This window comes from Haliotis rubra, unplaced genomic scaffold (assembly GCF_003918875.1).
Source record: "Haliotis rubra isolate DU_JTF1 unplaced genomic scaffold, ASM391887v1 Scf48, whole genome shotgun sequence".
NCBI lineage: Eukaryota > Metazoa > Mollusca > Gastropoda > Lepetellida > Haliotidae > Haliotis > Haliotis rubra.
This window is the reverse complement of record NW_025767168.1, coordinates 2,695,069-2,710,101: the sequence shown is the minus strand read 5'-3', so window position 1 is coordinate 2,710,101 and position 15,033 is coordinate 2,695,069. Positions and strand designations below refer to the sequence as shown.

The window sequence follows — 15,033 nt, the reverse complement described above, 5'->3', positions numbered from 1 at the left end:
TTGTCAAAATATTATCCCAGTTGATAAGTACGATAACAATGTCAAAGGTACATATAAACTTTAATGGAGGGATCATGAGACCATAACAAGTCGGGAGAATTGCAATTGAAAAGTCAATCACAATGAAATCACGAGTCCACATGCGGGACAGGGGTCAAACGACCATGTCACAAGCTCAATAACGGGTATGTCCATCATCGGCATTGAGAACAGCAGTGCATCGACGACGCATAGAGCCTATCAAACGTGCAAGGAAGGCTTGTGGGATGTCACGCCAGATTCTCCCAAGTTCTGTTGCAAGGTCAAGGACGTTATCTGGCGGATGAGGAAGACGGCTTAGACGTCGATCCATCTCGTCCCAAACATGCTCTATCGGGGAGAGATCCGGTGAATTTGCAGGCCAAGGCAGTAAGTCAACGCTGTGGTGTTGTAAGAAATCCATAGCAACCCTTGCCGTAGGAGGGCGGACATTGTCCTGTTGGAATGTTAACCCAGGGCCATGACGTTGCAGAAAAGGAATTGCCACAGGTCGAAGAATCTGATCCCTGTAGCCCACACCAGTTAAGTTGCCCTGAACAATCACCAAAGGAGTTCTTTGGCGTGCTGTTATTCCACCCCAAATCATCACGGAACCACCACCAAAGCGATTCCTCTCCAAGACACAGGCCTGTGCATAACGTTCTCCCACGCGTCTATAGGCACGTTGGCGTCCATCACTATGGGAAATGTTAAACCTGGACTCATCTGTAAAAACAACATTTCTCCACCAAAACAAGGGTCCTCGGACATGATTTCGGCACAACATTCGGCGAGCTTGTCGATGACGTTGTATCAGGATAGGCCGTATGGCGGGACGTCGTGGTCTGATCCCGTGATGACGTAAACGTTGTCGAACTGTGTTGGGGTGGATACGGCGAAGTCCTCGGATGGTTCGGGCAGTCATCACTGCAGTCTAAAACCTGTGGCGAAGATGGGTCACCCTTATCCATCTGTCCTGTCTTAGCGTTGTTACACGTGAACGTCCAGAACGTGGCCGATCGATGACGTCATTTGTGTTCTGGTAGCGTCTCACCAATGCAGAAATGGTGTTCCGGTGGCAGTGGAAATGTACAGCCACTTGTCGTTGAGACATTCCCCCACGGACCATCCCAATGGCCTCATGACGTTGTGCAGACGTGAGCCTTCGCATGCTATGCGTTTCAATAACCGTTTAATTTTTTGAACGATCGCAAGGGCAGGGGTTGAGCTTTCCACAGTGACAGTATTGTGTTGCATTCATTTGCTCTGTTTCTCTTTCCCGGAATGCACGTGCAACAACGTATTGCACGTCTCAAGGACGAACCCACTGACGTCACGGAACGTGGCACGTGCATGCATGTTGGATACCTTATCCTTATCCTTATGTGTCTACATAGGTTTGATAAATTTAGATTTTAAATTTTTGTATGCACAGTTTCTTTATGTGCCTAGTATATATTAAAGAATGAGGACGCATGACGACAGACAAACTTTCATTACTTTTATGAATTTTATGCCGATTTTAAGCCTAATCTGGGTTTAATTGAGGTGTGTTTAAATTCAATAAGTAAGATACGACAACATGAATTGAAAATGGAACAGGGCTTACTTGCTCTATCCATTTAACCTGCATCTTCACGCTATGGGACGATACAGGGGGTTTGCCCACGATAAATGAAAACAGGTGTTGTTTATGGTTCAATAATTCACATACTTTCTGTCCAGTGTGGCCTATCCTAACTCTCAAGCACAATAGATAGGATCTGTAATTATGGGGTTTTATCAATTTCGTTTCGGTGTCAGACACTAAACATTCCACGACTTAGTCAACGACAAATACCATTTCCATAACCTTAAAGATGCTACACTAAAAGCTTGGGTCTGTTGTTCGATTCGGACATCATTATTGTCAATTACCAGTCAAATTAGAACTGCATACCGTAAAACGTTTTGCAAGTTTTGCTGGGGTCTTGAGTGTAGAAGCTCTGATCAAACAACACTATAGCAAAAGTTGCACGGTGCTAATGAAATCTTCACAGAAAGATCATGCTCGATTGTACTTCGAAAGCTTTTATATGTTGACGCAAATATCTGGAGCGGCTGAACCTTTGTTCGACATTAGGGTTACATTGACAAAAGACAATAGCCGATGTTTAGTCTCATTGTGATTTCAGGTGTTTTCTGCCGTATAAGTTGACACAAAATAAATGTTTCCACCATTAACGCTCGCAAGCCATGAAGTCGAGTGCTTACTGAATTGGCTGCGCTGTAGATACTGTACAACTGACGTCAATGGACGGCTCAGGGCGAGGTGACGCCTGAAGAACGTCGTGGTTGGTTGGTTAACGCCACTCAGCAATATTCCAGCTATATGGCTGCGGTCTGTAAAATAATCGAGTCTTGACCAGACAATCCAGTGAGCAACAGCATGAGCATCGATCTACTCAACTGGGATACGATGACATGTGGCAACCAAGCCAGCGTGCCTGACCACCCGATCCCGTTAGTCGCCACTTATGACAAACATGGTTTACTGAAGACCAGTTCTAACCCTGATCTACACGTGTCCAAGAACATCGTTGAGAAGGTATTTTAATGAATCCTCGTTCCAGGGCCAAGGACAGACGTTGCAACGCCTGTTTCTGACATCTTTGTTTTGGTTCTGGCTGCTGAGGAGCGCATACGCACGCACGCACCGTTCTGTGTATGTTTGGAGTAAGACTTCGTCTTTAGAGTTGATTGACCTAATCCTTTTATCAGCAAATCGATTTCGGGTCCGACTGGGGACGCGGAAAGAAAGATTGTATTTCTTAATTTCGTTTAACAAAGAATACATTGACACTAACTTTGTGAGGGCAGCTTTCACTATGACCTTTGTTACAGCTTTTCCTTTCAAAGCTATAACGTGTTTTATAAGACACTCAAGGAACCCTGATCGATAACTGATATGAGTGAATGAGGTGACTGACTGAATTGTAGATGATGTTACCTTGGAAACAAGATCATTCGGGGTAGCAAACTAGACCATTAGGGGTAGGACATTTGACTACCTTGGAAACAAGATCATTCGGGGTAGCAAACTAGACCATTAGGGGTAGGACATTTGACAGCGCCTAAGTCAGAAAAGTGTTCTATCGGGTAAGACAAAGTATAGAAGAAGTGAGTTGGTAATATGAGTCGATAATATTTCCCAGGATGACAAGCCTGCTGTTGTATCTAGCACGGAAATGGTAACTATTTGGTACCCTGTATAGCAGCAGTTAACATTCATTCAGATCGCCAATTAAGGATTCGATTCACTATCACAAACTCTCCTCTTCTTTTCTCATTGTATCTTAATGACCTTGAAGAATATCTAACTTGTAATCGGTGTGATGGTCTGAAGCTAGAATACGATAACGATCACTTGACCATCCACCTTAAACGTTTAGTATTGCCATATGGTGATGACACTGTACTTTTATCCGAAAGTAACTACCATCTGCAGACTGAGCTTGATTGGTTTTCACGTTATTGTGATTTCTGGATACTTGAAGTTAACTCAGATAAAACTAAAATACTTATATTTGGATCGGGTTCAGCGGGCAAAAATAGAACAAATTCCTCTATAACCATTGCCACCTGGAAAGTGTTGATACCTTTAAGTACCTAGGAATAACATTTCATAGAAACGGAAGAATGATTACCGCCATCAAAGATGCTGCAGATATGGGTAATAAAGCCTCAATGCCTTTATTAAAACGAGCGAGAAATTTACATTTCCCTTTGGATTGTCTTATCTCTTCTTTCGATAAAGTTGTTCTTCCGGTCTTACTTTACGGTTGTGAAATCTGGGGTTTCAGAACACTAATGTAATTGAACGTGTACACTTGAAATTTCTAAAGCTTGCGGCAGGTCTGAAGATGTCAACACCCAACTATATGGTTTACGGTGAATTTGGGAGAGAACCCTTACGCATACAAATAGATAAACGTGCTATAGCATACTGGTGCAAGTTATCATGTCCTAATCCTAACAATAAAATTGCCTCATTTATGCTAAATTACATGATGGGTAAACGTACACATGGCCATTCTTATCCTTGGTTAAATTACATCAAAGATATTTTCAAAAAATTGTGGTTTTGAATATCCACATCTTTTCAAAAGAATGGTTAACTGCAAAGTGGTTCTAATTTTAAAGGACCAGTTTTTGTAGTCTTGGAGAAGTGTCATTCAGGATTCCCGAAAGGTTTCTATTATTCCATTATTAAAGACAGACCATGTTTTGAAAAATATTTATTACTCCCAGATAACATTTATAAACCATTACTATATTTTAGAACAAATAATCACAAATTGCCTATAGAACAGGGTCGTTGGTCGAACATTCCTCGTGAAGAGAGATTTTGTACATTGTGTAACTCTCAACAATTTGGCGACGAATTCCACTATTTATTTAGATGTAAAGCACTGGCGAATGAACGTTCTTCTTTTATCAGTGATTATTATTATAAATGGCCTAGCATGTCAAAATATAAGCAACTTGGGAATAATAAGATACATGTCCTGAAAAAACTGTCAAGATTTCTGAATGTTGTGTCTGCCATCTTGCTGTAATTTCTATATAACTATGTGCAAAATGTAACTTATGTACCACCGCTGGTGGTTCCTTGAGTAATAAAGTTCTTGATGGTAGACCAGCTAATAGTGATGTGTTGTAAATGGGGTTCGGGGTAGATCTTACGAGAATAAAGTCTCCCTCCATCCAAAACCATGCCTGCTGCTTGTCCCTAAAACCAAGCGACCCTATGTTGGGAATATTGCCATCACATACTATATACAACAAAGATAGGAATTTAGGACGTATTTATGTTTGAAAACACAAAAGCAAACATCCTCATTGAGAGCCAACAGAGCGGAGCTGAAACAGACCTATTCTCCACAGAAACAGTTGACCTTGACACCACATGTAGCACTGTGTCAGTTATATTTGTATATAGCTGATCAGGTATTTCATAAATACTGGGTTAATGCCTATATTTTACTAATATTATTAAGAAACATGACTTGACCCATTACCATTTTGTCTTCTTATCTTGTCCAATAACTCACATCACTTTATAAAATATGTGTCAAGTGTTATTCATTATTCTTCAAGCCATTAATGGTTTCGAAACAAATATATATATATTAACATCCTGGCAAGTAAGGGAAGCAACTCCGACCATGAAATGTCATTATGTTCAACCAAAAGTCGATTAGACATAACACTAGTGATATTCATCCCAACTGTGTTGTTTTTAATAGTTCATCTTGGTCCAGGAAGTGATGATCACTTATTGATGAAGATATATCAAAACAAGGCCACTGCTCTCAGGAATATATCCTCACAAATTCCTCCAGGGCTTCAATAGTCTCAGTAGATAGTGCTTCCTCAGACTGGAAAATGTAAAAGCCATGTAATTAATACTTACTTTTCAAAGATGAAAAGACAGATGAAATCCTCTTTCAAAGACAAACAGAACGGCAGAGGATAAGTGTGTTTTGTTTGTTTGATGGTTTAATGAGTCACTGCGAATATCCCGCTATGTGATGCGGTTTGTAAATAGTGGAGTCTGGAAATCAAAATTGAAATTGTATGGAAGACAATCCTGGAGCAGACAGATGCCTGAAGTGATGCAAAATTACTGTTAGATTATTATCTTGGAGAAATATGAGTGAGTGAGTTTTGAGCTAATTTAAGCAATATTACAGCAATATCACAGCAAGGGCCTGGAGAAATGTGAACTGACCATGATTATCAGCTTATAACCATGCTGAAATATGGGATTCACTAGATCTCGCACTGGTAAGGCATGCAACTCTGTACAGCAAACTGCTGCACTTTAGACAATTCATTACCTTCTGCCACACGCCACACATCTGCTCCACTTGTTCACGTGTAGAATACAGTTTCTCCTGGCGTGCCCTGACTGTCTCCTGCAACATCCGGTTCCTGGACTCCAGCTCCTTCAACATGGCCGCCAGCTGCTCCCGGTGCTTTATGTGCCCAGGCACGACATGGGCACGTACATCAACATTTGGATCTCCACTTGGTCTCCTACATAGTGTTGGGAATCGGAAACCAAATCCATTATCGATTATCGGAGGACTTGTGGTGAATGATTATCGATTATAATCAAAATGTATACATTTTGAATGTAATCACCAATTTTAAGCGTTTTCCCCTGGGCAATTTTTTAATTAATGTTTTTTTTAATAACTAATATTGTCATGCAATGAAATGCATGCATGCAAGAAAGACACAGGAAGTGTAATTAAACCATAAAAGTGGTTAAATTGTTACAATGCTTACTATCATCTTTTAATTGCTTGATTATTCTATTCTATATCATTGAATATATATATCATCATTCATGAGTATCCTGAGGCTATGACTACTATGCGCATAGCTTTACACTGTTGAGCGCCATGTTTGTTCGTGAATGTCCGTCAATTTTAATGGCTAGTTTACTTCATTCAAGTGTGTTATACTAAAGCAACAAAATTCAAATTAATCGAAAATATGTTTTTTTACAATCAATAATTATTTTTAATCCTTCTTTCGAACAATTTTCGATTATTTTTTATCATTGGAACACCAACACTCTCACAGATGCACAATATTGTCAAACATTCACCTTCTGCTTTGTAACAAGTTTCTTCACAACATTAATATGGATAAAGATCAAGAAGGTCATGACATCCATTAATAAAGTTTTCAAATGCAGTTTCATTGAGCCTGCCAACTGAGATACCATGCTGCAGTTTAACATGGACACTCCACCCAGACAGTATACTGGCTCCAGCCAGGGCTTGCTTATGCCTGTAACGCTAAGAGTAAGAGCCTGGCCGGGAAGCACCAAGTATCATCTCTTAGCATGTTCTTGTATGATGCGGAGGGGGATTAAACCACCAGCCATCTGCTCTATCCACTACACCATGGAGACAAGGTAGCCATAGCGGCCTGAGCATAAAATTTCCTGACACATCTCTATTAAACTGATCATTCTTAATGCAAAAACACAATACATTAAGTGATTAACATCCTCCTTCTACCAATGTTCCTTGACATAAAACAAGATATCATACAAATTAACTTGAAAATGACTGATATTGGCAATGACAAATAGCAATATTACTATATTTAGTGACAAACTCCGAAATGACTTTATTAACTTGACTAAGTAGTACTCTGACAAACACAAGAACACAGTTTTCCCTAGCATATCAATTTTCCCCATCTAAGTCCAATTCACTGGTTTTTTCCTTTCCTGTATCATGTCTCCATAACATGGCAAGTGTATACCCTGGTACATTTAATTTATCATATCGTACTTTGCAGCTTACTCATCATGCTCAAGCTACTATCAAGACTCGATTGTTTTGAGCATACTGTTACATTCACTGGTCTTGTATTGAGGATTTCTAGTGAATGTCCTTCTTAAGCTAAACATGCTCGAGACCATGATCAAAAGGACTGCAATATAACTCTGCACATAATTACCATGCTTTTTCTGGGTATTCTTTCAGGTCATCCAGGCCATTCATCAGAGGCAGAATATTCTCCTCCTCAAACATGTTTGAGATTTCATCCTTTCAAAGAGAATCAGCATAAGTGAAATATCCTTGAATCAGACCAGTATCTAACCTGATGAAGCCAGGCTGCTCCTCACAATGTTCATTACTTTAACAGGGATTTATCTAGGCCTGCTCAAAGATGGATATTCAGCCCAAGGTCTGCAGTAAATGACAGTGAAAATTCACAGTTTGAATCTAAAAAAACTTCCAAAGCCCAAAAACAAGAACATTAAAAATAAGATTTAAACAACACAATTCTTTCTCTATTTTGCCTGGCAAAAACATACATTTTCATATCCTAAATAAATCCCTGATTAACATACTGTGATACATAACTGAAATAAACATGACAGTTAACATGCCATAATAGTAATGTTAAAAGACAAAAAACTGATGGTGTCCCAAGGACAACCAACTCTTGCTTAACTTCAACTGATGTGAGACCGGAGTTCTAATCAGCTCTATTTAAAAATTAGTGTACTCATGGTACTTGAGACACTATCAATCCATGTAATTTGAAGATGAAACAAAAGATACTTCTGTTTAGGTATTATGGACTTGTAGAAGGTACAATTTTGATTTCAATGAATACTTGTTTTAATAATGTTTAACATTTATGGCTTGTTTAGAACTAGGGTTATTTTTTTTCAATATGTAGGCAAAAAATAGTAACATAAGCAGTATGTGGAAACATCTGACCAAATGTAAATGTATCAAATGTTTTTTACAAAAATCTCAGTATTTCTTTGCAGAAATGAGCCAGTCATTGATGGACTCTGGACTATTTTCTCAAATTTCAACATTTCTTACAAAGATGTTTGAATCCAGCTGTTGAACCATCTGATCCCGGATGCCCCTCAGAGCTTTAGAGTTGTGCTCATAAAGAGGCTGGAAATGTTCCTTGAATGAGGAATACCTGGAAAACATATGATATATGGACGTTATCGGTAACCATGGTAACAGACATAATATGTAGAGCGTTCCTTCCCTACTGCCTATTTTAAACCATTAGGTTCTCTACTAACAAAATGGTAGATCATGTACATGTGTATATATGTAAAGATGATACAAGATTATACACATTTAAAAATGTCAATTCTTTTGTTTTAAATGACATGGTTTTCTATGTTTACAGTATCAACATGATCAATGCACAAAAGAATTCCACTTGAAATAGTTAATTTGCACTTGTTTTTTATTTGTGCTAAGTCTTTAGTTTAAGACATCTTTTTGAAAACATATCAAATTCGTCATGTTTGCATGAACATTGGAAAGGAAGCATCTTGAAGGGAATTGACTTCACAGAACATGCTTCTACCAGTAACACGCAGTCAGCAAGACATACCGACTGAAAATTCTTTATCAATAACATGTTAAAGAGACAAATCAAAACATTTCCCTTTTACAAATCTACAAAATGAAAGCTGGTTAAAACATACATTACATCCGGACCAGCATCTGTGTGAAGATCATCATATCACCAAGGATATCCAGTCTAGGCCTATTTTTAAAGCTGGACTAATCTTGCTATTAACAGTATTATTAGGTTTCTTACTGCCACTTTAATTGTTCTGATATTGAATTTTGTACTGCCATGTCATTGTGTGCAGCTATTCTAATCACTTTGCAATAGGCAGGTCATGAAAAAAGTTACAAAAAAGAGGAGGGAGAGGTGGGGAGGGGCAGCGGGTTAAGCAATGCAGTCATAATTCCAATGTCACTCGACCAACACTGACCAATCTCACTCGGCCCATTCCCCATCCCTCCTTCCCCATACTATCTCACCTATTCTTTAGTTTAATGGATATATCATTAATCAGACAATTTTGACTGAGTGAGTGAGTTTAGTTTTATGCCACTATAAAAAATCTTCCAGCAATATCACGGTGTGGGGGACACCAGAAATGGGCTTCACACATTATATCAATGTGGGGAATCAAACCCGGGTCTTTGGCATGACGAGCGAACGGTTTAACCACTAGGCTAGCCATCACCCCCAATTTCGACTGACATGTAATCAAACTTCACCTAGTTACACTGTCTCTTCCTACTCCAGCATATAACTAGACGACTTTGCACTTTACCAAGGTGTGCTCGACAACTCGATGTAGGCCTTGGCTGGAATTACGAGTTTATTCATATGAACTAGTCTCTGCCATGTTTATTCCAATGGACTGTTGGGTAGACAAACACACAGTCTCCTGGTTTATGGAAATCAGTACATGGTTCAGTCCTGCACATGATGTGTTTTTAAAATCATTAGGGTTTGTGGAAAATTAAGATTAGACTCAACTGGTAATGTAAGGAATTGTCTGGTCTGGTCTGCAAGTTTGTCGGTCGAAAAAATATTTTCGGGAATCAAGGAGTAGTGCACTTTACATTCATACGATCATTATGTTTAAATTAAAATACAGAACAAAAACAATAACAAATCAATGAGAAAATCCCGTTGCTTGTTTGTAAACAACTGTACTTTGGCTTACCTAACTGAAGACAGACATTTTTTTACAGTCTTCTCCAGTGCCTGACGTAAGTGAATCATGTGACGACCTTCTGGCAGTGGATCAGGTCTGTTTTCACTTGAGTCGGTTGTTATACAGCTGGCAGCATCCGCCCCATCGCTACATATTTCTGGATCCCCGTCTTCCATTTTTGACTTTCGCGCTTCCGCGTCTGGTGAGATATAAAAGTTGTCTGCTTAAATTTACGGTTAGGAATTCCCTTTTTGTTTATTTCTGTCATTGATATATTCTTAAAATTTCTTCTGTAATATTTCCCAATACGATATCTCTCATCATCTGCAAAAGTTTCATATCTGAATATTCAGCAGTAGGCAAAATTGATAAACCGACTTGAAAAAGTAATGTTTTAGACAAACCTGTAACTGTACTCTAATATTAGTAATGTAGTCTATTCCTCTAGACCAATGAAGCTCTTCTGTAATAAGTTCGCAATTTAATAACGGTGTAAGAATCATAGGCGCTTGACTCTGATATGTTTATAAGTATGACCTATACATACAAGATATACGATATATATAGGTCATACTTATAAACATATCAGAGTCAGCCTATGGTAAGAATCTACATCGAAACGTCGCTCTGTACAATAAGGTGTCACCATAAAGTTAAATTGTATGCCCCCAATCATCATCTCACACCTCACACCCAAGCCATAAATTATTTTCTTTCTAGGATTATGTTATTTTTATATAAAGAAATTGATTTGTGGCCAAAACCGTTATTTTAGCAACCTAAATAATAGTGTCCGAATTTGGACACATGTAGATCCACAGGGGTTTGGATCACTGTTTGGACAATAATTTTTTAAAATAAAAATCTAGACTTTTGCAGTCGTATAGTGTTTTTATATGTTATGATTAACCTTTATTTCAAATTTGAACGAGATCGGAGAAGAAATGAATTTTTAAGAAAATCCTACCGCTACACTCATTACATAAAATCCAAACAGTGATTCGAAGGGTTGTAGTCAAAAGGACCGAAGGACAAAAGGGCCGAGGTTAAAAGTCAAATGGGCCGAAATGAGAAGTCAAAAAGGGCGAAAAAAGGGCCCTAGGGAAATAAAAATTTAATAAATTAAATAGTAAAATAGTGTTTAGTTTGTTGTTATTTTTAATGGAATTTGAATATGCACGAGACTCAAATGTTTTCATTGTGAAGTGCCTTGACTCAGTGTCATGACTAATCCGTATGGGATGTTTGTTTTTGTTGTTGTTGTAAGTTTTCTAGAGAGCGTATCGCGAGAACAACGCAGTTCACAAATTCATCAGAAAGCTGATGGCTTTGGCGTTTCTTCCATCGGCACACATCAGACCGGTCTTCCGTCAGTTGAAGATGAGGGCGATGGAAAACTCCCAAGATTTGTGAAGAAGTCGGCATCTGCTGACCAGTCTGAAATCTTTGCTGCTTGGTGGCTGTACAAAGAGGGACAGCTCAGTCCAACTGCGCTTCTGACAATGTGTTCCACAGTATATGCCCCAAGTGTGTTTGAATGAACGTGTGTGAATTATGAACGAGTGAACAGTGTGTAAATTATGAACTTGTGTACATTATGAACGAATGAACTAGTGTAAATTACCATTATATTTATTTTTGTTAATTATGTGAAGTTGTGTTAATTAAGCATATTATGAACTATATGTATTGCCATTACATGAAAACTTGGCTACATGCTTGGCTATTACCATGCCATTACCATTTTATTAATGTTATGATGATATTATGTTTCAATGCTATATGTGTCAATAAATAATGTAAAACCTTTCTAAACTTTTTTTTCTGTTCGGCCCTTATGACTAGGTATAAGGCCCTTTTGACTTATTGTCACGGCCCATTTGACTTTCACCTCGGTCCTTTTGACTTTTTCCATCGGCCCTTTTGACTTGGCACTTCACGGCCCTTTTGTCCTTCGGCCCATTTGACTTAAAAAATAGTTCCCCGATTCGAACCCCTGTGCGAAGATTTAAGTTAACATGAATCCATTGGCCAATACTTGTAGGAATTGTTTTGCCAATATATAAGTACAACCAATACCTTTGTCGTCATAACAAGTTGTCCAGCTACGAATGTTTCATGTGTACTGTTTCTATTCCCGGTTGCTTCAACATCTGCCTTACGTTGTCGTGTGCAAACTGTCCCCATCTGAACATTTGAGAATTGACAATGTGTTGATGTATACCAACGAAGCGGTTGGATCGCAAACATGACTGCCAGCCTTGAACCTCGGAAAATAGATGAAGTTGTTGTAAAATCCTTCAGAGTAATGTTACGGTAATGTTCGTGTACACGCATGCAGGCCTAATACACGTTTCCACATTTCCTTTAGATGTTGGTGGTGCGTTGAACCATGCGTTATAGAGAATTTGGATGAAACAAATTTATCGAAATGAAGATATCATTGTTTTATATGCACAGATTTCAGAAGTTGCTAGATGAGTGTAAAATACTAAAACTGACATTTATAGCTCATGCTTCATCAAAAGCAGCCTGAAAGAAAAGGTTGATCAGTGCAATTCAGATTGTGTTTTTCTTTTGATGTGGTGTTTCAGTAGTGATGCTGTTACCTTATCAAGCAAGTCTTTGGTGTTACTACAGCTTCTAAAATCTCTCCAAAGATCTTTCTGACATGGCATGATGTAACTGAACTACTTGTAATTACAGCATCAGCTCTGTACTGACGGATATGAACAGATCTGGGTTAATATACAATATCATCTCATCTCATATCAAATTGTAGGAAAACTATCTGGGCATTGCAAACCTCAGGCTATTTGCTAATTTGGATTGTAATTCATAAGCATTAAAATGGAAAAACATCATGAATAAATCAGCCTCTCACATCTTGGCCTTCTCCTTACTGTTTTCAGTGGTCTTGTGAAAAAAATGTTTTCCAATTAGATTTTAAAAAAGATCTTGTGCAACTAACACAATGCTCAATTTATTTTTGCCCTCCAATTAGTTCTGACATTTTCAGAAAGATTCTGTGATTCAGCAAATACAGATATTCTGTCCTTAGATGATAGAATGACAATTAATTTCATTCTTTTTCAGTTGACAGATCAGTAGGTATACCATGAAACTGAAAATGGCGTGCCGTGTGAATCGTTGTCGATCATACCTGGTGGCTGCACTGATGGTGAACCTGGTGATACTTGTGTATCTGGCATTCATACAGCACACACAGACAGACACCAGCACCAGAGTCAAGAGGACTACCCTACGTCCATTTCATAATGAACAGCTGAGCATCAGTCAAGTTCATCCGTCAGCTGAATCTGACGTCACTGTCATCATCAGGGAATACGAGGAATTTGAGAATGACCTTGTAAATTCAATTGTAAATATACAGAAAACCTTCAACCAAATTAATGTTGTAGTTATTGGGGATAAGAATCCATACCCTCCCTTACAGACGGGAGCTATTGTGAAAGAGAGATTCCAGTTTGTTTCTCTTTCTGGTAATATCTGGCATAATATGTCCTCCTCAAGACCAGAATCTTTCATCAAAACAAAGTATGTGATGATTGTGCCTGACTCGACATCTATAACAGATGTGACAATATTCAATCAACTGGTGAAAATTCTTAAAAATCATTCTGCCAAAATCATAGCAATTCCATTTAAGAATTCCCAAACATTCTGCAGTCCAGTTATGGTGAACTTCAAAACATGGACACTAGAATATGTGCTTCCCAAACCCTCGGACGAAGCATGTAACAATGTTCTTGGGGATCATGCAGTGTTTATGAAGACTGACAGTTACTTTCAGCTTTCTCAGCCATATATACGTCCTTTGCCTTTGTCCTTGTACATACAAGGGGCAATTAAACAGTGGACAGCAGCAGTTGTTAACACGGACAACCTAACAACCCTGACCAACTTGTACCAGACTGACCCTCGTAACCGCTGGCAACACAAACGGAATCGCCAGGATCGACAAGAATATATGTACCGACAACTAGGTTTTAAATTGGTTATTCAAGACAGCGGACGCAGACAGTGGTATGGCTGTACTAAAGACACAACTAGATGCTTTGACACAGTCATCAATGATATGCCAGAATATCTGTATGAGAATCGCTGGACTCCTCCATGCTGTCTTCGAGCTCTACGGGAAACGGCCAAACATGTGTTCAGTATACTTGAGTCTTGTGAAGCCAGGTTTTGGCTGGAAGGGGGTAGTTTGCTCGGAGCTGCTCGAATTGGTGACATCATTCCATGGGATTATGATGTGGATGTAGGTATTTATAGGGAAGACTTAAACAAATGTGATTATCTTCGACAGTGTATGCAAGGATCTTATGTTGATGAGAGTGGGTTTGTGTGGGAGAAAGCCATAGAAGGGGACTTTTATAGAGTACAATATAGTGAGACGAACAGACTCCATGTGGATATTTTTCCATTTCATTCTAGGAATGGGACAATGACTAAATACACTTGGTTAAAATCTCACAGACAAGATACTGAATTTCCGGAACATTTCCTACAACCCTTATCTACCATCAAGTTTGCTGGTTTGGAAGCCAAGGCTCCAAATAATGTGAAGGGCTTTCTTGAATTTAAATTTGGACCAGGCGTAGTCGAGAATCCCAAATATCCAAATTCCCAAGACCCAGTATGATTCTACTCTTTTTACTGTAATTTACTTTACTATATTCATCAGCATTATCAAATAAAGTTTTATGTGTTTGTCATAGATTCTGCCTTCCTGGGAAAAGATTGATGAGATTCATCATAACTTCAAAAAGAGAAAAAGGTTTTTCTCATAAAAATAATAGTAATTTCATGAATATAAATTATGAATTAGTGAAGTGGTGGGCTGGGAGTTATGTAACAACACAACAATAGTTGTAGCCAACCAATCTTGATTACAGCTAACAACCACATAATTTAGG

The 15,033-nt window shown here is 38.6% G+C and overlaps 2 protein-coding genes across 2 annotated transcripts; one reads left to right on the top strand and one right to left on the bottom strand.

The window, feature by feature from the left end:
* Positions 1-4,850: 4,850 nt before the first annotated feature.
* LOC124291048 (polyamine-modulated factor 1-like) lies at positions 4,851-10,296 on the bottom strand. Its single transcript, XM_046727946.1, has 5 exons — positions 10,103-10,296; positions 8,430-8,535; positions 7,546-7,634; positions 5,901-6,099; positions 4,851-5,438 (listed from the first exon to the last, which is right to left on the bottom strand). Exons 1-5 carry the CDS (start codon positions 10,267-10,269, stop codon positions 5,373-5,375), a joined length of 627 nt encoding a protein of 208 aa, XP_046583902.1. The 5' UTR covers positions 10,270-10,296; the 3' UTR covers positions 4,851-5,372.
* Positions 10,297-12,148: 1,852 nt separating this feature from the next.
* On the top strand, positions 12,149-14,832 carry LOC124291012 (fukutin-related protein-like). The gene is made up of 2 exons (XM_046727915.1): positions 12,149-12,409; positions 13,190-14,832. The coding sequence occupies exon 2, from the start codon at positions 13,212-13,214 to the stop codon at positions 14,757-14,759; it is 1,548 nt and encodes a 515-aa protein (XP_046583871.1). The 5' UTR covers positions 12,149-12,409; positions 13,190-13,211; the 3' UTR covers positions 14,760-14,832.
* The last annotated feature ends 201 nt before the right edge of the window (positions 14,833-15,033 follow it).